This window comes from Mus pahari, chromosome 6 (assembly GCF_900095145.1).
Source record: "Mus pahari chromosome 6, PAHARI_EIJ_v1.1, whole genome shotgun sequence".
NCBI lineage: Eukaryota > Metazoa > Chordata > Mammalia > Rodentia > Muridae > Mus > Mus pahari.
Window position 1 is genome coordinate 17,212,797 of NC_034595.1, and position 21,864 is coordinate 17,234,660.

The 21,864-nt window shown below is 52.8% G+C and overlaps 1 protein-coding gene across 2 annotated transcripts in view; it reads left to right on the top strand.

Annotated features, from left to right (window-relative positions):
- Col27a1 (collagen type XXVII alpha 1 chain) overlaps positions 1–21,864 on the top strand; it is a 120,586-nt gene that overhangs the window by 95,082 nt on the left and 3,640 nt on the right. Inside the window, exons 38-60 of one of the 2 annotated variants that reach the window (XM_029539894.1) lie at positions 4,004–4,057; positions 4,183–4,290; positions 5,216–5,269; positions 6,114–6,167; positions 8,271–8,327; positions 8,450–8,503; positions 9,012–9,065; positions 9,291–9,344; positions 9,991–10,044; positions 10,120–10,227; positions 10,509–10,616; positions 11,304–11,411; positions 13,213–13,266; positions 13,681–13,743; positions 14,191–14,244; positions 14,392–14,427; positions 14,529–14,546; positions 14,947–14,982; positions 15,905–15,931; positions 17,593–17,658; positions 18,402–18,573; positions 19,443–19,552; positions 20,933–21,151. In XM_029539894.1, the coding sequence (XP_029395754.1) occupies positions 4,004–4,057; positions 4,183–4,290; positions 5,216–5,269; positions 6,114–6,167; positions 8,271–8,327; positions 8,450–8,503; positions 9,012–9,065; positions 9,291–9,344; positions 9,991–10,044; positions 10,120–10,227; positions 10,509–10,616; positions 11,304–11,411; positions 13,213–13,266; positions 13,681–13,743; positions 14,191–14,244; positions 14,392–14,427; positions 14,529–14,546; positions 14,947–14,982; positions 15,905–15,931; positions 17,593–17,658; positions 18,402–18,573; positions 19,443–19,552; positions 20,933–21,151 (1,722 nt within the window). The remainder of the gene's footprint in view (positions 1–4,003; positions 4,058–4,182; positions 4,291–5,215; positions 5,270–6,113; positions 6,168–8,270; positions 8,328–8,449; positions 8,504–9,011; positions 9,066–9,290; positions 9,345–9,990; positions 10,045–10,119; positions 10,228–10,508; positions 10,617–11,303; positions 11,412–13,212; positions 13,267–13,680; positions 13,744–14,190; positions 14,245–14,391; positions 14,428–14,528; positions 14,547–14,946; positions 14,983–15,904; positions 15,932–17,592; positions 17,659–18,401; positions 18,574–19,442; positions 19,553–20,932; positions 21,152–21,864) is intronic. The other variant, XM_021200052.2, reaches the window with a different exon arrangement.

Genomic DNA, 21,864 nt, shown 5'->3' on the forward strand with positions numbered 1-21,864 from the left:
ATGGGGCTCTGGGTGAGGGATGCTCATAGCTGTCCAGGCCTCCCGAGAAGTTCTCTAGTTTGCCCCTTCCCTGCTCCCTCAGGAGAAACTCTGTTCCCCGTGGCCCTGTAACCTCATCACCAGCCCCATACCCAGCCTGTTTTCTCGTCTCCTCGGACAAGCTTGCCCTACCTCTGGGCCTTTGCACCTGCTCCTCTCGTTTTGAGCACACTCTCCCTCTTTCCTGTTCTTACACCCCTGTGTGCCTTTAGTCCTCCTCACAGACAGACAGTTCCTGCCCTTGGAAACCATCCCCGACTCTGGGCAAGGTCTCTATCTTTCAGGGTCATTCAGGACTTTGCCTGGCCTCCTAGTTCGCTCGGGTCTCGGTGTTGAAAATTTAGAAAGAATGTGTGCCGAGATGATTTTGAGTTCTAAAGTCCTAAGGCCACTTTCTCAGTCCCCAAGGAGGCCAGGATCTTCCTTGTGTGGTTTACATTTGTTTTCTTATGTGACGTCAGAGAGGTCGCACATTATTGACTGAAAAGACAGCTCGGCCCCTCACCCTGGTAGAGTCTTATTCAGTCTTGACCACAGACACCATGAGTATCTTCCCTGAGTGCTGGGCCCCTGGTAGAGGAGAGAACCTATTTTGTTTCACTGTTTGCAGATAGCATGCCAGTGCTTTCCAGACTGTTCTTATATTAGCTAGTATCCTTGAAGGCTGGGAGACTCAGTTAAAGGAACCTGGCCCGGGCCACACAGTAAGAAATGGCAGAGCCAGGATTTGAACCCCTGCATGTACATCCTGTCTGTCTGCAGTGGACTCACTGGAATTCAGAGCCTGTACAGGCTGTTGGGGAAAGGATGGATGGTAGGTAGGACATTCTGATACTTGACTGATGGCTTGGAGCTTTCCTGTGTAGCGGAGCCAAGGGTGTGTATGGAGCAGGACTCTGTGGCCAGCTCAGTGTCCTGCCAGGCCCCTGGAATCCGGCCACCTTGCAACAAGCCACCAGAGAGGGTCAGGCCTGCAGATGTCCACTCTGAGCCAGCCTTGGCCTTAGCCCAACTCCGCGATACCCTACTGCCCACCCCACCGTGACAGGTTCTTGCTATTGCATGGCTCAGCAGCAGTCCATGTTTCTCCTAGCCTGCTCCTGACAGCTCTTCAGCATTCAAGTGACCAGTCTGGGAAGGACTCAGAGTAGCCAGCGACATGCTGGCCGTGGGAAAGTGTCTGTTACCTAAAAATAGAGCTGACGTGCTAATAGCCCTCAGGAGCAAGGGGATGAGGTCACTGCCCAGCCCACGAGTGCAGAAGGGGTGCCTGTCAGAGCCGCCTACTGCTTGCTGCTCTCCTCAGCCCTGGGGATGTGGGTAAGAAGGGCTTTAGCAGGACAGGATGGTTCTTACCTCGCTATTCCCTTGTGTGACTTGGCCGTGGCTCCTAGCCCACCCTGGCCTCAGTCTTACTATGTTGAAAATCTAGAAGGAATGTGTGCCAAGATTATTTTGAGTTCTAAAGCCCTAAGGCCACTTTCTTGGCGAGGGTGTGGTTCTGCTGTGGAGTGGGGAGCAACCCAATAGGACATATCCTCCGAACCTGAGTTCAAAGGTTAGACCTGGGTTCCTGGCTTGAACAACCCTCCTTCAGTGTGTCAACTGGCAGACAGCTGCCCATCTCCCAACCTTGGTGTTCTCAGTTATAAAGAGAAAGCAGAGAGATGGAGACATGGTCTAGTGGATGGAAGGCTTGTTCCCCGAGCATGAGAACCTGAGTTTGGATCTTCAACACCCATGGGAACAGCTGGGCATGGCCATTGTGCGCTGACAACCTCCATGCTATGGAATCTTGATCCTAGGAGCTTGCCTGCCAGTTGGCATAGCCAAGACACAGCTTTCTGGTTCAGTGAGATACCTTTGTCTCCAGGCAATAAGGTTGTGAGCAATAAAGAACGACATGCAGTGTCCTCTGACCTCCACATACGCACACACAGGCACATGTACGCACATACTCAGACACATGCACCTTACACATATACACACCAGAGAGTCGGGAGGAGAAACGCTGAGAAGACAACCCTTTACAAGAATGCGCAGAGAAATAGGGAAGTTTGGAGGAAAAAGTATGTAGGAGCTGCTGCTGGTGGCTGGGGTTGGTCACGTGGCTGTGGTTGCCATAGCAACAATGTGAGGTTCATGTTCCGTGGTCCCTCAGAGTTCTCATATGCCAAGGTTGGCAGCATCTCTCTGGCCTAAGTGCACACTGGGCTGTGGGCACAAGCTCTGCACTTGGGTTTCTTTGGCATCGTGGCTGACCAAGGAATGTTTCATACTCCGTGGGTTGGAGGCAGCTGATTACTGGGAAATAGTATTTTATAAGCCACCAGGGCCTTCCTAGAAATGTGTCTGTGGTCACATACTATGTGACAATGCTTCATCCTTGTGGGACAGCGCATCGACCAGGGATCACATAAGATCATACAGATTAGTGAAGCCATCTTATATTTTCCATAACTTCTCTGATGAATAAACAATGACCAAACTGCCTAGAAACACGTTTCTCAGCTGTGTCCCCAGCAGCAGTGGACTGGTGCCACTCTGTGATAGGACCCAACGGAGGCTTCTTTTCTAGCCCCAGCCTCAGCCTCCAGGTAGTTTGATGATGTCAGGATCCCTGCTACAGGATGCTCAAGGCTGGAGGGACCTGGCACCGCTCCCTCCCGCTGTACCAGTTCTGAGATTCACACTGAGGCAGGACACTGTGCCTAAGAAGCTGTGGAATCGGAGGTCACAGGATGGCCAGGGTTTTATTATGGACAAAGCGGCATTGCTCGGCTGGTGCCGTGTGGTAGAAGTAAGAGAGTTGTGCACATAACTTAAAGCCCTCCAGTGAGAAGTGAAAAGGGAGAAATGAACAGGTCAGGTGAACGGAGGTGACATCTCTTCAACCCAGTAGATCCCAAATAGTCTTTCAACATAGTGTCAATATTTAGAGAGCATTAACGGGGTCCAGCGAGATGGCTCCGCAGGTAAAGATGCTCGCTGCCAAGTCTGGCAACTGCAGCTCAATCCCCAGAACCCACATGGTGAAAGTAGAGAACCGGCTACCACAGGCTGTCCTCTGACCTCATTCCTTCCCGGTGGCGTGTGCTTGCTGCCACACACAAAAGAGAAATAAATGAAAACGTAATTAAATAGTTACAAATAGGATAAAAAATTAAGGATTTAAAATCATTTAAAAAGGATCTTTTTTTTTTTTTTACCCTCTTGTCTGGACTAAAATTTTCAGATCCACCCACAGACACCCCAGCTCAGATATAAGTTTCCCTGGGCACACTTGATCTGTGACTAGACTTCATAGAATGTGCAGCTGAGAACACACATCTGATGTACAGAAGGAATGAGTAGCCTGTGTACCTGGGAGGGGAGGAGATTGGGGTCCCAGCATGATGCTCGCTGTGAGGGGACCCCCCCCCAGGGAGTGTATAGCAGTGACTGGGATGTGGGCGAGACAACCAGATGGCTACAGCAGTATCAACTGCACACCAGTGGCACCCGGGTCAAGCCCTCCTCTAGGAAACAGGACGCCTGTCAGTACAGGGAGTCCCTAGCCGGATGCCACAGTGCCAATCAAAGCGAGGTCTCAGAACAGATAGCTAGCCTCTGTGCTTCTCATCACTGGGACGATGGTGGAGGCAGCAGGTGATCCCTGTGCTTGAAGAAGCCACTTCCGCACTACAAATGGCAGCTGTGGGTGACACTGCTGTGAATGTGCCCGTGTCACCAAGACGAATCCTTAAGCTCTGCGAGGCCACCTAAGATGCTGTGCCCATGACACAGACCAAGACACCAACCAGGAAGTAAGGTTCTGCTCATGGCTGCACAGCATGGGGACTGAGCCACAGTGTGGGTTTGCAACCAGGGGTCCAGCTATCAAGTGAGGATGCTTCTTGGAGCTGCTCCGGTTCCCTCGGTCCTGAAATTTATTTCTCCTGCTCTTGCCTCTGTGTCCCCTCAGGGTCGTGAAGGGAAGCCGGGCAAGCAGGGTGAGAAAGGTCAGAGGGGAGCTAAGGTAGGTCCCCTGCCTTCGAGGGTCACACCCCTCCCCAGCTCATCTCCCTGGGCCAGCAGCCACAGGCTGATCTCTCTCTCTCTCTCTCTCTCTCTCTCTCTCTCTCTCTCTCTCTCTCTCTGCAGGGTGCCAAGGGCCACCAAGGACATCTGGGAGAGATGGGTATCCCCGGAGACCCTGGGCCTCCTGGGACCCCAGGTCCTAAAGGGTCCCGGGGCACCCTAGGACCAATGGTGAGGATCTGGGCTGAGGGAAGAGCACAAGAATAGGGAGGGGTACTAACTTCCCTATAAGAGCCACACACTCCACTGTTACAGAATCCCTAGGTTTCCTGTCCCAAGCCACCTCGTTTCTAAACTCCCCAAAGCTACAGCCTTGAATACACAGTCATGGCAGGCAAAACACATCTTGCAAACTACAGCCTGCAGTAGGTCCCCGGTGCTTTCTGCAAATGGACACTGGGTGATCAAATCCCTGAGGGAGAAGGATCCAGATCCCCAGGAACAGGGTGAGGGGCTGCAGGTCTCTGAGTGGCTGGGAGAGAGTCCTCGGGCCCTGCTAGAATATCCTGAGGCAGAGCCCCTGAGGCAGAGCCCCATGCGTATGAGAGCTGAGGTGAGAGAGGACTCCATCACGGAGCAGAGGAGGGGTTGTGGCATCTTTGAGCAAATGGAGCAGTAGTACCCTTTCCTATGGTGTGAAGGCTTTCACAGCCGTGGTCTCCTGCTGTGTGATGTCATGCGGAAAAGCTGGGGAGATACACAGGAGCATCCAGTAGAGGGCGCTTTGTCTGGAATCTAGACTCATGTACTGCAAACATGGGTAACACTTTGCTGGAAGAAGCAGAGTAGGGAAAGCCCCTTCTTAATAATACTTTATTTAACTGGAAGTCTCAGAAGTTTGAGCAGTAATAGCAGCTGAGCTCAGGCGGCTATTGAGGTTCTGGAAAACTGTCACCTAGATCTTTATAAACCATGGGAGCATAGAGAAGGGAGGGCCGGGGAGGTAGGGGCCTGGGAGGAGGCCTCTTGCCTTTCACCTTGTCCGCCTTGGTTCAAGGCTGCTGAGTTGAGTGGCTGGAGCCAGGGGAGGGAGTCACTACCATGTTCCCACTGTGAGAAGCGTACTATATACCAACAAGGGTCGTCTTCTCTCTAGGGTGCTCCAGGGCGGATGGGAGCCCAAGGAGAACCAGGATTGGCTGGTTATAATGTAAGTGACACACATTTAGGGGCAAATCTCCTTCTCAGCCTCTGGAACTTTTCCTGCATGCTGAACTCAGTCCTTCTCACCAGAGAGGGGCCATGTGGGTCCCTTGGCCTCAGGGGACTCCTGGACCCATAGATTCGGGTGGGGCAAGGGTAAAATTGGAGTGAGGGGGCAGAGAGAGTGCCAGTACCCACTGGAGGTCTAGAGTCCTCCCTGCAGGTTGGGTGCAGGTCCCTAAAGAGGGAGCATCGTGTTCCCAGAACCTCCATGCACATCCAGGAGATGAAGGCTCAGAAAGGACAGGCTTGGTTAGAAAGGAATGAGGGCTCAGAGCCGTTGGAGAACACATGCCCAGGCCAGGTCTGGCAGCTTCGTGCTTTGGGGAGTGGAGACCACACCCAGCCTCAGTGGCCTTTGCCAGACCCAGGGACTGCAGGAGACGGACAGGAAAGAGAGAAGGGAGAAAAGAAAGAACAAGTGAGATGGGAGGGGGACTAGAGAGGCAGGAAGGACTCTAGAGGGACTAGAGAGGCTCAAAGTTGCCTGCAGTAGCAGGATGGCCTCTTTCCACATCTCTGCCAAGGTAACTTCCCCTCCTTTGGACCCCAGTTTGCCCCAGGCCACCATGGTAGAGCTCTATTATCCAAGTTGGCACAGGATTGGAAGTGTGTCTGGGACCAACAGGCAAATCTGGAAAACCAGGGCTCAGAGACGTGCAGGGGGGAGGGGTTGGGGGGGGAATCCTCTTATACTGTCCCATGTCCTCGTCTCTGAGTCCCTGTCCTTTGTCATCTGTCTCTCATGTCCTCAAATCCTCTTCGGTTCCCTCCGTTTTGTTTGCCTACAGGGACACAAAGGCATCACGGGACCTCTCGGGCCTCCCGGGCCCAAAGGCGAGAAGGTAGGTATTGCCTCTTTAAGCAGTAACTAGAGTCAAGGTCAGCTCTGGGGCTATGGGGATGGGGTCGTATGGAGCAGGACATAGTACCCCTGCACTCATGGCTTTAGAGTCACCAGGCAGAAACGAACAGTTGTGCCACCACCAATTTCCCTGTTACTTCCTCATGCTTGTGAAATGGAGCATTGGAACAACACAGGGAGAACTCACTCAGTGTGGGGAGGAGGGACACTGAATGGGGAGGAGGGACACTGAATGGGGAGGAGGGACACTGAATGGGGAGGAGGGACACTGAAGAAGGGGAAGGCTCAGGAGGAAGGCCCCAGGGATATGTGCCCTTCCATTAGGGTTCTGGAATTGGGAGAAACTACGGGGGTGGGGAAGCTTGGCTGGGTGTGAAAACTGTTCACATCAAGGAGCACATGGGGGCCCAAAAGTATTAGGGACGACTTTTGGGTCATGTCTCTAGCAATGCCCAGTAGACCTGGAACCAGAACTCTGGGTTCCCCTGTCTTCCCTCCTCCCCCTCCTTCCGGTCCTCTCCATCCTCGTGGCTGGAAGGCTTCCTAGCAGGCTGCGCCCCTGCCTCCTTGTCCCTGGCCTCCACAACCGTCCTTTCTTTTGCCGACTCAGCTCCCCACTAACTAAGTCCCGCTGTGGTGAGTCACACTGACTTGGCATGCTGTCCTCCAGCCCCTCCTCCTGCCTTGCATGACTACAGTGTCCCAGGCCCTGGCATGGACCCTGAGAGGCTGTAGGGAGCTCACTCAGACCCTCTGCTCTCCTTAGCCATCATAAGGCTGCCAGGGATGACACAAACTCTGGGGCCAGGTGGAGACAGAGCCCCAAGCGCCACTCCCTGGGGTCAGAGGCAATCCCCACAACGTGGATTGGCATACAGTAGAGGGCCATGACATCTCTAGGTGACATCGTGCAGTAGGACTGCTGTCACATGCATAGCTCATTGTTGATGGGACTGTTGCTCTGTGGCTCACAGAGTGCCCCACAGTGAACAGCTGGCCACAGACTGGCCCGGGCTGGGGGCGGGGAGTGGGTTGTAAGGGAAATTTGTGGAAGGCCTGCTCTTTCCCCAGGATTTCCCTGTCATTGCTGTACAGAGCAGGTGGGTGATCCCAGCCTCTCGGTACATAGGGGTCAGCAGTTCCTAAATAGTAGGTAAAGGGTGCTGCGGAGCCCTCTTCCTCTAGCCCAAACCTGACCCAGAGTGTGAACCACCCTGCACTCGTGGATAGGATCCTTTGTCTATACCGGTGGCCAGAGCGAGGGGGCCACAAGGTTCCTCCGCCTCCTTTCCCTAGTCTATAAAGTGGGAGTGAGGGAGACATGGCAGGGTTGCTGTAGACTCTGCAAGACAATATATGAAATGAATCTTGGAATGCCTAACAAAAGACTGTCTGGTAAACCCTGGTGCCCACCGGAGATTTCGGGCCCTGACACCATCCACAGTTTGATCAAAAGTGTGGACAGGAAGGGAGGGAGTCCCGCCCTCTAGGCCACGTCTCTGGGGTGGCCCCAGGCTGGGTCTCACTCGCCTTTAACTGCTGCCTGTGGGGACCTCAGCTGGCTGAGGGTAGGGCACCAACGTTCAGGGTGGCCAGGCTGCTCCCCAGTTCTGACCTCTTCTTGTTCCTCGTGGCTCCTGCCAACTCTGTGGGCAGCAGGAGACTCAGAGTACCCTGGCTAGAGTCTTTGGTCGGGAAGGGTTTCCTAGGAGAGGTGACACCTTTTAGTTTTTTGTTTTGTTTTCTGAGACTTTGAGGTCCCGTTGCCCTGTGCAGCTGCATTTCCGCCATCTGCAAAGCTGCCTGCCGAGAGCTCATCCTACAGTTGGGCCAGGGCCTAAGGTGGCCTGCCTTGGCCCCAGGTCTCCACTGTAGTCTCTGCTCCTCTTTCAGCCTGCTCTAAGCGTCCATGTGGCATGTGGACACTGTTGCCACTATTACCTACAATGGCAGTTTTGACCGCTGGTCTCAGTCGGCCTGCCTACAAGGCTGGCCTACATCCTTGAGGAAGGTGCCTTCCGGCCTGCAGTTCACTAACTCCCAGGGTGGCCTTTGCCTAATGCTGGTTCTGTGGTGTCCACAGGGGGAGCAGGGCGAGGATGGCAAGACCGAGGGGCCCCCCGGGCCACCAGGAGATCGGGTAAGTTCCCCTTTGGTTCCCCCTGACCTCTCGATGTAATCGGGCACCCGCTGGGCAGGGCTAGGCTGCTGAGAACCCACAGAAAAGATGGCTCATGATTATCCATTGTCCCTGTCATTCAGGGTCCTGTGGGTGACCGAGGAGACCGTGGGGAGCCAGGCGACCCTGGATACCCTGTAAGTATCAGAGCTCTACCTTTGGGGAGGGTAGAGATAGTGGGAAAAGGGAAGCCAGTCTGGACTGGACACAGACTCCTGCCTCTGCCTGCCTTTCTCCACTAGCCACAAGGGGCAGAGAGCATCCCATCATGAAGCCAGGTTAACACCATGAAGGAAAAGCCCAGACTCTCCTGAGGGTCCTTTCCTGAAGGTTATGGGGACAGAAACAATCCACACAACTAACAGATTGGCCAATTTTTCTTCCAGCATGGTCCTGAGTAATGACTTCTTCTGGGGTGGGGGTAGGGGTGAAGGGACGGGGCTGACTCAGTTTCCCCATTTATGCCTTCCTAGCAGAAGCAGAAGCAACGGTTACATTTCCCTCTATTCAAATGGGGCCATTGCTGTCCTGCCCACTTAGCAGCTAAGAAAGCTAGGACTTAGAGGGTCAGCGACGTGGCCAGGAAGAACACGGATCCCCTGGCCACTTCTGAGGGGCCCTCACCTGTCTCTCCTTCTCTTTCAGGGTCAAGAGGGAGTTCAAGGCCTCCGTGGAGAACCAGGCCAGCAGGGCCAGCCTGTGAGTCCTGTGTCTTCTGCTATAAGCAGGGTGGAGCATCAGAAACGAGCTCTTTAAAAATCAAAAGGATCCGCCCTGTAGGAGGACATGAGGAAGTTCCGGGGGCTTCCCTAGAGCCTGCACCCCCAAACCCCTCCTCACCCATCCCCCTCCAGGCGGAGACTGGCCACCCTCCCCAGGAGAGAGGCCTGGAGCTGCCTTGAGTCACCTCACCTTGGTTTGCAGGGGCATCCAGGACCCCGGGGGCGCCCAGGACCCAAAGGATCAAAAGGCGAAGAGGTGAGAAGGCTGGGTTTCAGTCGGGGGAGGCTGAGCCCCTGGGACAGGGGCCTGGGCTAGCCTAGGCTCACACAGTCAGCAAAGGCAGGGCTGGAAGGTCCCACCTCCCCAGGCTCTCCCAGGCTCTGCAGCCATCCACAGGGGCTGGGGAGACCAACCTCTGAGTAGAAGTTCTAGTCAAGAACTCAGCCCACACCTCTGCTGGGCTACAGTGAAGGAGTGAGAAGAGGGAGGAACCATCTGAGGGATGAAGGAGAAGAAGAGAGAGACAAAATGGTCATGGGGGAGTCATTCTTTGCTGTGGAACCCAGGCCCCTGTGTTCCCTCCTGTAGGCCTGATATAAACCTTCCTCACTGTGCCCCCTGGGCCCACACTCCTTAGCGACACCCATGCTCAAGACTAAATGGCTCAGGGGGCCCTGGTTTCCAGCTCTGAGCACAGATGTAGTCCCTTTGAAAAGTCTTAGCAACAAGGGAGCCAAAGAAAAAGTCAGGACCCAGTGCAGCAGGGACAGCCCTGGGTGACTCTGGGGGCGGCCACAGCCATGGGCTTTCAGGCTCTCTGGTAGATCACACCAACTCTCAGTGCTTCCTCCCAGGGCTCCAGGGTCCTGCTAATGTGTATCTCTTGCGTTTGCTTTCTTAGGGCCCAAAGGGAAAGCCAGGCAAGGCTGGGCCATCAGGCCGGAGGGGGACCCAGGTGAGTTGCCATAGCTTCTCTGTCACCTTCTATGTTCTCCTGAGAAGGTTTAACCCGCTTCTTCTGTACCTCCAGGGCCTTCAAGGACTGCCAGGGCCCCGAGGCGTGGTGGGGAGACAGGGCCCTGAGGGCACTGCTGGACCCGATGGGAATCCTGGCAGAGATGGTCGGCCAGGATATCAGGTGAGCAAGGCATCGGGTGGCATCTGGAGTTAGAGACTTCCACAGGGCACACACAGGCATGGGTCTGAAGAGTCAGGTGGGAAACTGGGTGGCATATAGGTGGCTAGTCTTTCATCCATTGGGATTCTTATCACTGTGTCTCCTTGATACCTGGGTCACTAGGCCATATTGCTCTGCGCCCTGGCAAGTGTGACCTCCTCTTCCTCCTCCTCCTCCTCCTCCTCCTCCTCCAACTCATGGGTGACCCAGTCAAAGAACACTTCCTCCCGTTTTCTTTACAGGGAGACCAGGGAAATGATGGGGACCCTGGCCCTGTGGGCCCTGCTGGGAGAAGAGGAAATCCAGGTGTGGCTGGTTTGCCTGGAGCACAGGGGCCTCCGGGATTCAAGGTCAGCTCTCATTAATCTATCCTTTCTGCCCTGGTCCTGCTGTAATGATACTGATTCTTGGAGCATCTATATCCTAAGGCCCATGTGAAATTTTTTGTGATTCCCCGACTCCCCGTTGACCAAGTTTAAAGAATGGTTTATTCAAGTGACAGTAAATACTGCCCCCTACTGGACCCTAGTAACCTTCCACATTAACTGCATTGTCCACGGGCGCCCTCTAGTGGGTCTTTGTGGGACAACTGCCCACTAGAACGCTTCCCACTGGGAAGCTCTAGGCTTCTAACAAAGGGTCCTTAAGCTGCTTCTCTGTCTAGCCTAGGGCCACACCCGGAAAGCAATACGTAAATGAAGGACCCAGATATGGCGTTTGACTTCTCTAAGTTTATGATCTAGTTGTAGAAAGGTTGCAACCCTCTGTATTGGGCCACGGAGGTAGGGGTGGGTGACGAAGCCTGCACGTCTTGCTGGGGAGAAATAGTGGATTGAGAACTTTGCTGGACACGGAGAGGAGGTCAGAGTCATGAGGCAGGCTTCTGCCAGGGGTCTGAGCTTGTCCCACCACATTCCCATGTCTCCTCTGCCATCCTGAGACCTTGTGAAATCTCTGCTTTACTGGTCTAGATACCCCTTCCATGGTCTTGGAGCCATGCATTCTTTTGACTGGTGATTTTGATGTGTTTCTTGAAGGGTGAAAGTGGGTTACCTGGGCAACTTGGTCCCCCTGGAAAACGAGGGACAGAAGGTGGTACGGGGCTTCCTGGGAACCAGGGGGAGCCAGGATCCAAAGGCCAGCCGGTGAGTCCGTCTCAGGGCATATGCATGACCATGCATCCACGTGCTTAAAGCCATGAGTATACACACACTCACATAGACGTACTCAAAAGGCACATACACTCTGCACAGACACACACAGAAACATAATCATAGGTGTGTGCACAGGGCCAGAAGCTGCCTGTTCACTTGATAGCAAAGGCAGGGCCATGCTGTCTCTGAGCATCAGATGCCATTTAATCTCCCGCTGCCCAGGAAGGAGGTGTCAGGGGTCTAGAAGAAGGGGGTCTGCACAGCCCATTCAAAACGGGAATCAGAATCACCAGTAGGACTTGGCATCCCTTGGGCTCCAGGGACAGTACTCTTTCTGTATGACACTGTCTCCCTGTGCCTTACCTACCTGGAAACTATGTGGCAAACATCTAAATGATCCCTGGGTCAAAGAAGAAATCAGAAGGTAAATTAGTGTATTGAATCAAGTGACTCTGAGAACACAGTGCACCAGAATTTGTGGGACACTGCCCAGGCTACGCTAGGGAGTGTTTGCAGCACTCTGAGTCAGTGGCAGCATCAAAGCCCAACCTAAGAATCTAGGAAAAATAGAAACAATATAAGCTGTAGAAAGCAAATGATGAGGACCATAAATACAAAATAGGGTCTCCGAGAAGGTCAACAAAATTCATATATGTCTAGTTAGACTTCTCAAGACAAAAAAAGAAAAAAGTAGAATACGCATATTATTAATGTCAGAATGAGAGGTGGTATCTGTCACTAAAAGATATCAGATGTGACAAAATTATGGCAAAGGAGTACCAGCCCAAAAACTAAACAGCCTGCATAAAATGGGCAAAGCCGTTCAAAGGCAAAGCTTTCAAAGCTAACTTGAAAAAAAAAAAAAAAAAAAAAGGATGTCCTCCCTGCCTTGTATCCTGAAAGAGTGTGAGCCTACTTCTTAGTAAAGCTTCCCACAAAGAATGCTCTTGTCCCAGATGGTTCCCCTGGTGAAGAAGAGACTGTCCACAAAGTCATTATTACCCTAACGTTAAAGTTTGTCAAAGACATTAAAGAAAAACAAACAAACACAGCAGACCAGCGTAGCTTGTATAACAATTTTCATTAAAATGTTATCAAAACAGAAGTAAGAGTGCGTGTAAAGGGTAGTGCATCAAGGCCATGTGAAGCTGGCCACGGGACGGCAAGATTGGAAAATAGGTCAGTAAAATTCACACTAAACCAATTTGCCAAACTGAAAGAGACAAGCCACCCGACTGTTGCTATAGGTGGAGGAAACCCATGTGACAAGATTACAACTTCATTTCTGATCAGGGAGCGTTGGGGGGGGGGGGAAAGGAAGCCTCACTAAAGTAGGTATGGAAGAGAACTTCTTCTCTAATATGTGAGCAAATCCTACAGTTAATTTGCATAGTGGTGACTGGCTGGGTGCTTTCTCTGAAAGAGCAGCAGCAAGCCACCACTTCTATCAGTGCAGCACTATACACCCAGCCATGGCAATAAGGCAAGAAAAAGAAAGAAAGAAAGGCATTCATACCCAAAAGGAGGGAGTGAAACTTTGTTGTGTGACATTATTTTCTAAGCAGCCATCAATGGAGGGTTTCTGTCAGGAGACTGTGCTTTGGAGAGCTGTCTGGGTGGGCAGGAACATCTGTGGGTCTGTTTGTCTTCTCTCATAAGGATCGGGGACAGGAGCTCCTGACTGTAGAGCATTGCTATGAGACTCTGAGCTGGGGGGCACGGCATGATGCCTGTGACTAGCACCTGCCTGTCCTGGCTCCACCCACACCATCTTGTCCTGCTCTCCCCACAGGGTGACTCTGGCGAGATGGGCTTCCCAGGAGTGGCTGGCCTCTTTGGACCCAAGGTACCGAGACCCATCCCTGTCTATCACCAGTGGCTCGTCTATTTGTGGATTCACTCCATGAGTCTTCACTTAGCCCTCCTCCCAGTGTGAGCCAGAAGCCAGCTACAAGTGTGCTCAGCCTGGTAGCTCTGTGCCTCAGGCACATGACTCAGTGTATAAACCTTGCTTTCCCAGTCTGTAAAAGGGGGGAAACCCCTAACAGACAAAGAAGACTGTTGTAAGCACTAAGACCCGAGGCATACATGACTTAGTCCGCCGATGTTGCATAGCTTGTACCTGCTGAAGAATCGGGAGCCTTTACTATTCTACCCATAAAATTAAGAGGGCACAGGCCAGCCAGAACTCAGGAGCATGGAGGCTGCTAGGTACTCCCCAGTGGCTGCCCCAGGCACAACCCTTTTCTGCTTCTCACAGGGCCCCCCTGGAGACATTGGCTTCAAAGGCATCCAAGGTCCTCGGGGGCCTCCTGGCTTGATGGTAAGTCTCCCTCCTTCCTGTTCCTGCTTGGTAGTCACCCCACCCCCACCCCTGGTCCGAGGCTGGCCATCAGCTGGTTGAGCACACACGTCTTTCTGCCCCTTTGCTCTTAGAGCCTCCCCTACATGCAGTTGTGGCAGCTTCACACCTTGCTCACTCCCCCTGCCACTACCCCAGTCCTTCCCTGCCCCACTCTTGTGGCCCACCCCAGCATGCAGGAAAGCTCAGGAGACATATGGCCTAGCCCCACCCCAGCATGCAGAAGCAGCCCAGAAGATGCATGGCCTGACCCCACCCCAGCATACAGACGGGGCTCAGAAGATGCATGACCCAGCCCTGCTTGAAGGGGTATCCTTTTCATTCCCATGGGACACTCAGCTGCCACCCTCCTCTGTCACTCTATTCCCCAGGCCCAGATCGAGGACTCATAGCCTCTCTCTCCTTTAGGGAAAGGAAGGTATCATTGGGCCCCCCGGAATGCTGGGACCTTCTGGACTCCCGGTATGTGCAAAGGGGAAGGCTGTGAGGGTCTCCTGTATCCTGGGATCAAGTGTTTTGTGACTCAGAGTTAGTCTGAATCTCAGTTTCCCCATATGGGAAATAGGACTTGCCTCTGAGCCCTAACCCAAATGCTATGGTTTGTTTCAGGGTCCCAAAGGTGACAGAGGCAGCCGAGGGGACTTGGTGAGTGGACAGCCTGGCAGACAGTACTACGGGGCAATGGGGGGAGATCTACTGCTCAGAACACATCTCCTAACTGTCTCTCCCCTCAATTCTATCTCTAGGGACTTCAAGGCCCAAGGGTAAGTAGACTGGGTGTGAGGACTTGGGGCTGGGGACAGGAGTGGGGGGCTCTCAGGCTTTCCTTTCCACAGTGACACCTCTCTGTCTCTCTGTCTCTCTCTCTGTCTCTCTCTGTCTCTGCCTTTTCTTTCTGTCTCTCTGTCTTCTCTCTATCTCTCTGTCTCTCTCTGTCTCTGTCTCTCTGTCTCTGTCTCTCTGTCTCTCTCTCTGTCTCTCTCTCTGTGTGTGTGTGTGTGTGTGTGTGTGTGTGTGTGTGTGTGTGTGTGTGTGTGTGTGTGTCTGACATCCCTTTTCTCTGTCTCCTTTCCCAGGGGAACATCATCTCTGGGCCTGGGTAGGACAAAAGACAGCCTGGGTAAGGAACTGTCCAGAGCTGACTGTCTCTTCTTTCTTCCACAGGGTCCTCCTGGTCCGAGGGGCCGACCAGGCCCACCGGTAGGTAGCTGCATGCTGGGTATTTTGGATTCCTGGGACAGGAGGCAGGTTCCTCTGAATGAGACCAAGGTTGTTTCTGTTTGTTTTTAAAGATTTTTCTTATTTCATGTGTGTGAATGTTTAGCCTACATGCATGTAAGTGTATACTGTAAGCATGCCTGGTGCTTTGTGTGTGGGGGGGGGGCAGAAGAAGCAGTTAGGTCACCTGGAACTGGAGTTATAGATGATCATGAGCCACCATATGAAGGCTGGGAACCAAATCCAGGTTCCTGGCAAAAAGCAAGGGGCCTTATCTTACAAGTTATGAGCCATCTCTCCAGCCTGGAGACCAAGGTCTTAATGGCAGAATGTTCCCTGACCTAAAGCCACGTGCCCCTTGTATGCTTCCTATGGCTTACAGATTTGTAGGGAACATAGGTCAGGTCCAGTGGGGACTTGTGGTGTGGCTTTTCCTGGGCAGATGTCGTCCAGCATCTGTCCACCTTAGATAGGAAATTGACAGAGCAAAGAAACGCTCCCGCCCCGGTCTAGCTTAGTGTGCCAGTGTGCTTGCTGGGTTTACTGATGGGAGCATCACGGCTCAGAGGCAGCTGTGTCCTCGAGAAGCCCCCTGAGGTGGATGATGGCTCCTGAGAGCTGCATTGCTGGAGCTCCCTCTCCAGTTGGCATGAAGCTCTGCTGGCAGGAGAGCACCTACCACCCCACCCCACCCCCACCCCCATCCCCCATCACTGGGGAGCACGCTGGTGACTCCTTTGGAGTCCTGGGAGTCCCCTCCTCCTTCCAAGAGGAAGTGTTTTAACTCAGAAGCCCGACATGCCCACAGGCTTGTGGCCTGGCACGCTTTGTCCTGCTGCCTCCAGCCACCTAAGTCTCCTGCACACGTCGCTATCAAATACTGACCCTCTGCCTTCTTTTCCAGGGCCCTCCTTGGCATCCCATCCAGTTTGTAAGTTGCACCACTGTTTTTGACCCTCTGAGATGAGGCTGCGGGGTGGGCAAGGGAAAAGCAGCCGAGCCTTCTCTGGCCACAGCGGCTGGACGTATAGGATGTCCTTTGAGCAGGAGCCACAGGCCTTGAGCCACAGGAGGAACCCTGAGCTAGAGGCCCATCCATGTCCCCAACTGTGAAGCAGTTGGCTGCTCTAGCTACAGCCCCCAGGGTCTGTCTCTGCCTACACACACACACACACACACACACACACACACACACACACACACACACGTTAATGACAAGCTCGCTCCTCCCCAGACCCAGGGTCCAGAGGGTCAAGCATGGAGGTGCATTTGGACACTTTTACTTTCTGGTGGGCACAGCAGCCCCGTCAGAGCTCAGCCTTCTGAGCCTGGAAACCATCTAGGCCCTATGTTGTCCCTACACCAGTGAGCACTGGGTCAGACCCCGACAGCATCCCTGGGGTGTGGTAATAAGAAAGGCTGGATGGAAAAGAAGCCCTGGGCTACTAGATGCTCAGAATCTGAGTTCTTTCCATCTCAGCCTCTCCCTGTCCCTCTCCATGTCCCTCTCTGCTGTCTGTACTTACAAAGCACATACCTGTCACCTCCCTGGTCTCTTCATCAGAAAAGCAGGCAAGGAAAGAAGAGCCAGGTAAAGCCCTTTTCCTTCCAGGATATGGAAAAGGAGGGCTCCTGCTCTATATAATCCATAGATGAAATGTGCCCACTGCTCATTATATGCCAAACACTATTAGAAATGGTTTTAGTGGCTCTGGGAGAATGCTTTATTATTATAGAGGTTATTTTCCAGACCAGGAAACCCACAGTCAGGCCCCTCAGTGGGAAGATGCAGAGCTGGGAGTCCCCCCCCCCAACAGCCCAGCTCCGAACCCCTTGCCATGTGCTCCACCCATCTGGGTGCCAAGCATTCAAAGAGCAGTGGAGTGGAGCCATTGGGTCTGTGGCATATAGAGGAGGTGCCTCACCAGCCTAGAGGCTAAAACATCCACAGAAACCTTCCATCACAGAACCCATACAGAGCCCTGCCAACCACTGCCTAGCCTTGCTACGCTACATGTCTGAGTTGGATTAGCAGCCTCCCTTACTTCCAACCTTGAGATGCAGAAGTATTTCTTCCCCTAGTCATAGCCTTTAAAAATGCACCAGTTGGTGGGGCACAGTGTCCTCTGGGGAGCATGATCACCCCGAGTTGAGAAAACCAGATACTGTGTTGGAGACAGGAAAGACTCCCCCCCCCCAAGTTGGGGGGGGGAGATGTGGAAAGGTCCTGGGGCAAAGCACAGCTTTTAGGGACTTACAAGAACTGTGTGTGCCTGGTGCTAGAACTTGTATGAAGGGAGACAAGGATGAAGACCACAGCACACAAACAGGGTTTCTAACCGTGTTGAAGCACCTGAATGCCTTACGAGAGGGCCCTGGGAGCTATTGAGGGACTTAGTGGGAGGGAGTGACATATTCCACATTGACTCTGCAAAGGGAGGAGGAGCTCAGTAGGGGATGTGTGCCTTGGTCAAGACCCTGTCATAGGAGGTGGGGTGGGGTTGTGTGAGGTGGGTGCCCTGGCTCCTACTTTCAGAATCTGGCTTCTCTTGGGATGGGTACAGGACACACGCCTGGTCTTTTCTTACCCAGCAGGAAGATGACGTTGGAGCAGCTTTCCAGACATGGATGGAGGCTCATGGAGCCGTCAGATCGGAGGTACTGGTGGGATCTCTGCTCGCACGATCTCTGGTCCTAGGAGAAAGAGAAAGGTCAAAGAGGTCGATGCTGTCCCCATGGCGGGCACCAAGAGCCTCAGAGTCCTTCTCTTAGTGATGTCTCACAGTCTCAGATGGAGATTATCACTAAGGCTCAAACAAACCACAGTCCAGCGTAGTACTTCAGCCCACACTGCTGGAACCTGGCTTGAGGCAGACACTGTGTCCTTGCATTTCTTGGAAGCCTCTGAGTCTATGCTGGCCTGAGTCAGGAGGGGATGCTCGTCTGGTCCATAGCTCACAGGATGTTCCCATGGTTACCCAGGGATTGCACAGAAGCAAGTGAGCCCCGGGGTGCTGCTGAAACTTGGTCTGTGGTCAGCTCTGCCCCACAATCTCAGGTTGAGATGAGTCTTGGGTGTTCCTTACTCCAGCCAGTATCAGAGCCCACTTTGCCTCCTTGTATCCTTCTCATGATGGGGAGATCACTCCCCTAGTTCAGACCTCCTACCCACACTGCTGGGCTTCATAGGCCAGGGGCAAGAAATCAACCCCTGTCCCTGCTACATTATGTCCCGACTCTCCCTCTCCTTATCTGTTATAAGGCAGAGTTGCCAGTCCAAGCTGGCTGTGAACTGGCTGGTCACTAGATTCCCCAGACAGTGAAGATTTTTATAGCAATGTGTCTGGGACCTTGGGCAAGGCCTAAGCACTTAACGAGCCAATGGCCCTGTTTCTCCATAGCAGGGGTACAGCTATCCGGACCAGCTGGCGCTAGACCAGGGAGGGGAGATCTTCAAAACCTTACACTACCTCAGCAACCTCATCCAGAGCATTAAGACGCCCTTGGGCACCAAGGATAACCCAGCCCGGGTCTGCCGGGACCTCATGGACTGTGAGCAGAGGATGGTGGATGGTAAGGGTGTCTGTGAGGCTGAGGAGGGGCTTCCTGCCTGGGTTGGGGTAGCACAGGGGCAAGAAGAGCTTGGGTCCATGGAGTGCTGGGTCCTTGGCACATCTCAGTTTCTGTCCTCATAGGAATAGACACACAGCATCATTTATTGGTTCAGCAGACAGCCTCTAAACTTCACAGTCTGCCAGGCCTATGGTTCAAGCTTTGAGGATATTGTAGAAAGGATGATAGGCCATAAGCTGGGTCCATTCAGAGAATAAGATCAAACAAAACAAAACAAAACAAAACAAAACAAAACAAAACACCTTTCAAGGGCTAGCAGAATCCCAGGAGTCCTCTTCAGCAGGACCTGACTTCACCTGACTTCTCGCACCTGAGTGGGAGAAGCCACGGTGTCACCTGATCCCTCCCTACTGTGCACGGAGCTTACAAGTAGATGTTGGGGCATCCCTTCCTCGGTTGCTGAGCTCTTAGCATCCAGGAACCCCAGCAGAGAAGCCAGACATGTGCACAGTTGCAGATGTCAGGAGGAGAGGGTGTGGCCCGTGGCCCTAGCTCTCTGGGCAGGTCCTTCGGGGAAGCCTGAGCCTTGAAGACTCTGGAGAAGCTGAGAACCCCCAGTTGTCTGGTCTGTAGAGTGGCCGAATCCCAGCGGTAGCACAGGGAGTGTTGCCTGAGCATGAGACTCGCCCACATGTCAGTTCTACCCTGAAGGCGTCCTTTTCTGCTTGGGCCTTGAGATACTCTGTGTCTACCTGTCCTGCCCTTAACTTCCCACTCCGTTGCAGCCCTGTTGAGTCACCAGTACAGGTCCTACGGAACCGCTCCAGGCTCCTTCCTGATACACACAGCTCTGTCCTGCTCTGCTACAGGTACCTACTGGGTGGACCCCAACCTCGGCTGCTCCTCTGACACCATTGAAGTCTCCTGCAACTTTACACAGGGTGGGCAGACGTGCCTGAAACCCATCACGGCCTCCAAGGTACCTGCGCCCCACTGCCACAGGTTCAGGAAACCCACCTCTTGAGACTTGGTTTACTCAGAATTTGGGAGACATGCAGAATTTTATGTGTGATTAACAAACGTTTTCACGCTGCACAGTGCTGACGACCCCAGCTTCTCTGGGAATAGTCTGTCTCAGATTGAAAAGTAGAGTAGTTGGTCCCGGCGAATCGTGAATTGTTGGCATAAACTCAGAAGATCGTCTATCTGAAGCACGTGTCACTCTTGCATGCGTGCTCATTAACTCCAGTTCAGTGTCTGAACACCATGTCTGTCCCTGGGCTAAGCATTTTGAGGGTGAGGCCAGGTGACTCCACAATAAAGCAGGCTGACAGCAGCAAAGAGAGGCATGGCCATTCCTGTCTGTTCCTACAAGGTGTCCATAGGGCTTGGGGGTGGGGTGCCACATGACAAAGCTGCTCTGGCTACAGGAAAGGTAGGGAGCCCCGACCATTGTATCCATAGACTCCACAGGTAATGGCTGAGACAAAGCTCGCTGCTCAGCCAGTTGCTGACCTCATAATCTAGCCTGACCCTGAGCCAAGGGGGTGGGGAGGGCGTCAGACTTGCCAGTGACCCTGCAGCTGGAGCTCACAGCCCCCATAGGGACACAGTAACCTTTGTGGACTCCCTTTCTTGGTGACTTGTAGGTTTCAGGACCACATGGCAAGCCTGTTAGGCAGAGATTGGCAGGACAGCTGCCCAGGGCATTGCCACCTCCATCAGGAACAATGGCTACTTTAGTTAGCTTTGTGTTACTGTAACAAAATAGCAGAGTCACAACCCGGAGGAAAGAAGGTTTCTTTTGTCTCCTACTGATTGGTTGGCTCTTTTGCCCTGGGGTCTGTGCTGAGGACTATAGTAGAAGTAAAACTACCTATTCCCTGTCTGTCAGGCAAGGGAAGAAAAAACAAGTCTCAAAAGGGCTGGACCCTAATATCCTCTTGAGGGGCACACCTTCAATGAACTAACCACCTTCTACTAAGCCCTGCCTCCCAGCAGTCCCACACCACATCTCTGATAACCCTTGAGCCCTTTATAGACCGAGTTCTATGGCTCCTTGCACTTCTACCACACTCAGCTTGGACTACATCCTTGCCTTCCTCTGGACCTGGCTGAACCTGTGGTCCACCCACCTGGGGGAGCAGGGCAAACTGCAGCAAGATCCTCGGACTTCTGGTTCTGGGAGTGAACAGCCACTAGTCTATAGGACCAGCTCATGGAGAACTTTTTCCTGCCTTTAGAGTGGGTAGACGACACTGGAAAGCTGTCTGGGAAAGGGCTAACCCTGGTGCCCTCCAGGAAGGTGGGGGATCTCAGGGCTTCAGGGGGCCGCTTCCCACCTGCATCTTCCCCACAGGCCGAGTTTGCTGTGAGTCGAGTCCAGATGAATTTCTTGCACCTGCTCAGCTCTGAGGGGACGCAGCACATCACAATCCACTGCCTGAACATGACGGTGTGGCAGGAGGGACCGGGGCGCCCCACTGCCAGACAAGCCGTGCGCTTTCGTGCCTGGAATGGACAGGTCTTCGAAGCTGGGGGTCAGTTCAGGCCAGAGGTGTCTATGGATGGCTGCAAGGTAACTATGGGAGCCCCGCATTTTCCCTGGATTCAGGGTCAGTAGAAGAAACTTTGTTTGTGAACATGTCATAATTTTATACCATATTGTATACAATTTTATCATCATGTAATCTTATTAGAATGATTTATTCAGTAACATTGACTTTACTCACTTCTCTAGGCATTATCTGCCTGCATGCCCATGTGCATATGTATGTGCACATATGCGTGCACATGTGTGTTGCTAAGTAAACCCAGGCAAGCACCCCCTAGATTAACCTCTCCGGGATCCTTCTAAGGGGAAGTCGGTGCTGTTAAAAGTTCTTCAGGTTAACAGAAACATTGTTATTTGCAAAGGCTTCCTCAAGTGTCCATTCTCTTCGCTCCACCAATCGGAGTGCTTTCTTTCTTTTAATATTTTTGCTCATTTTCAAATATCTTAAACATGATAGACTTTAAGGGTTGGGGGAGACAGTCATAAAAGATAAAACTACTTTCTTAAAGTAAACTGGTGCTACACAGTGTCATTCGGGGTGTGGGAAACTTGAAACTCCCAAGAAAGGACTTTCTTTTTTTTTAAATTATTATTATTTTCTTTATTTACATTTCAAATGCTATCCCGAAAGTTCCCCATACCCTCCCTCCGCCCCTGCTCCCCTACCCACCCACTCCCACTTCTTGGCCCTGGCCTTCCCTTGTGCTGGATCATATAAAGTTTGCAAGACCAAGGGG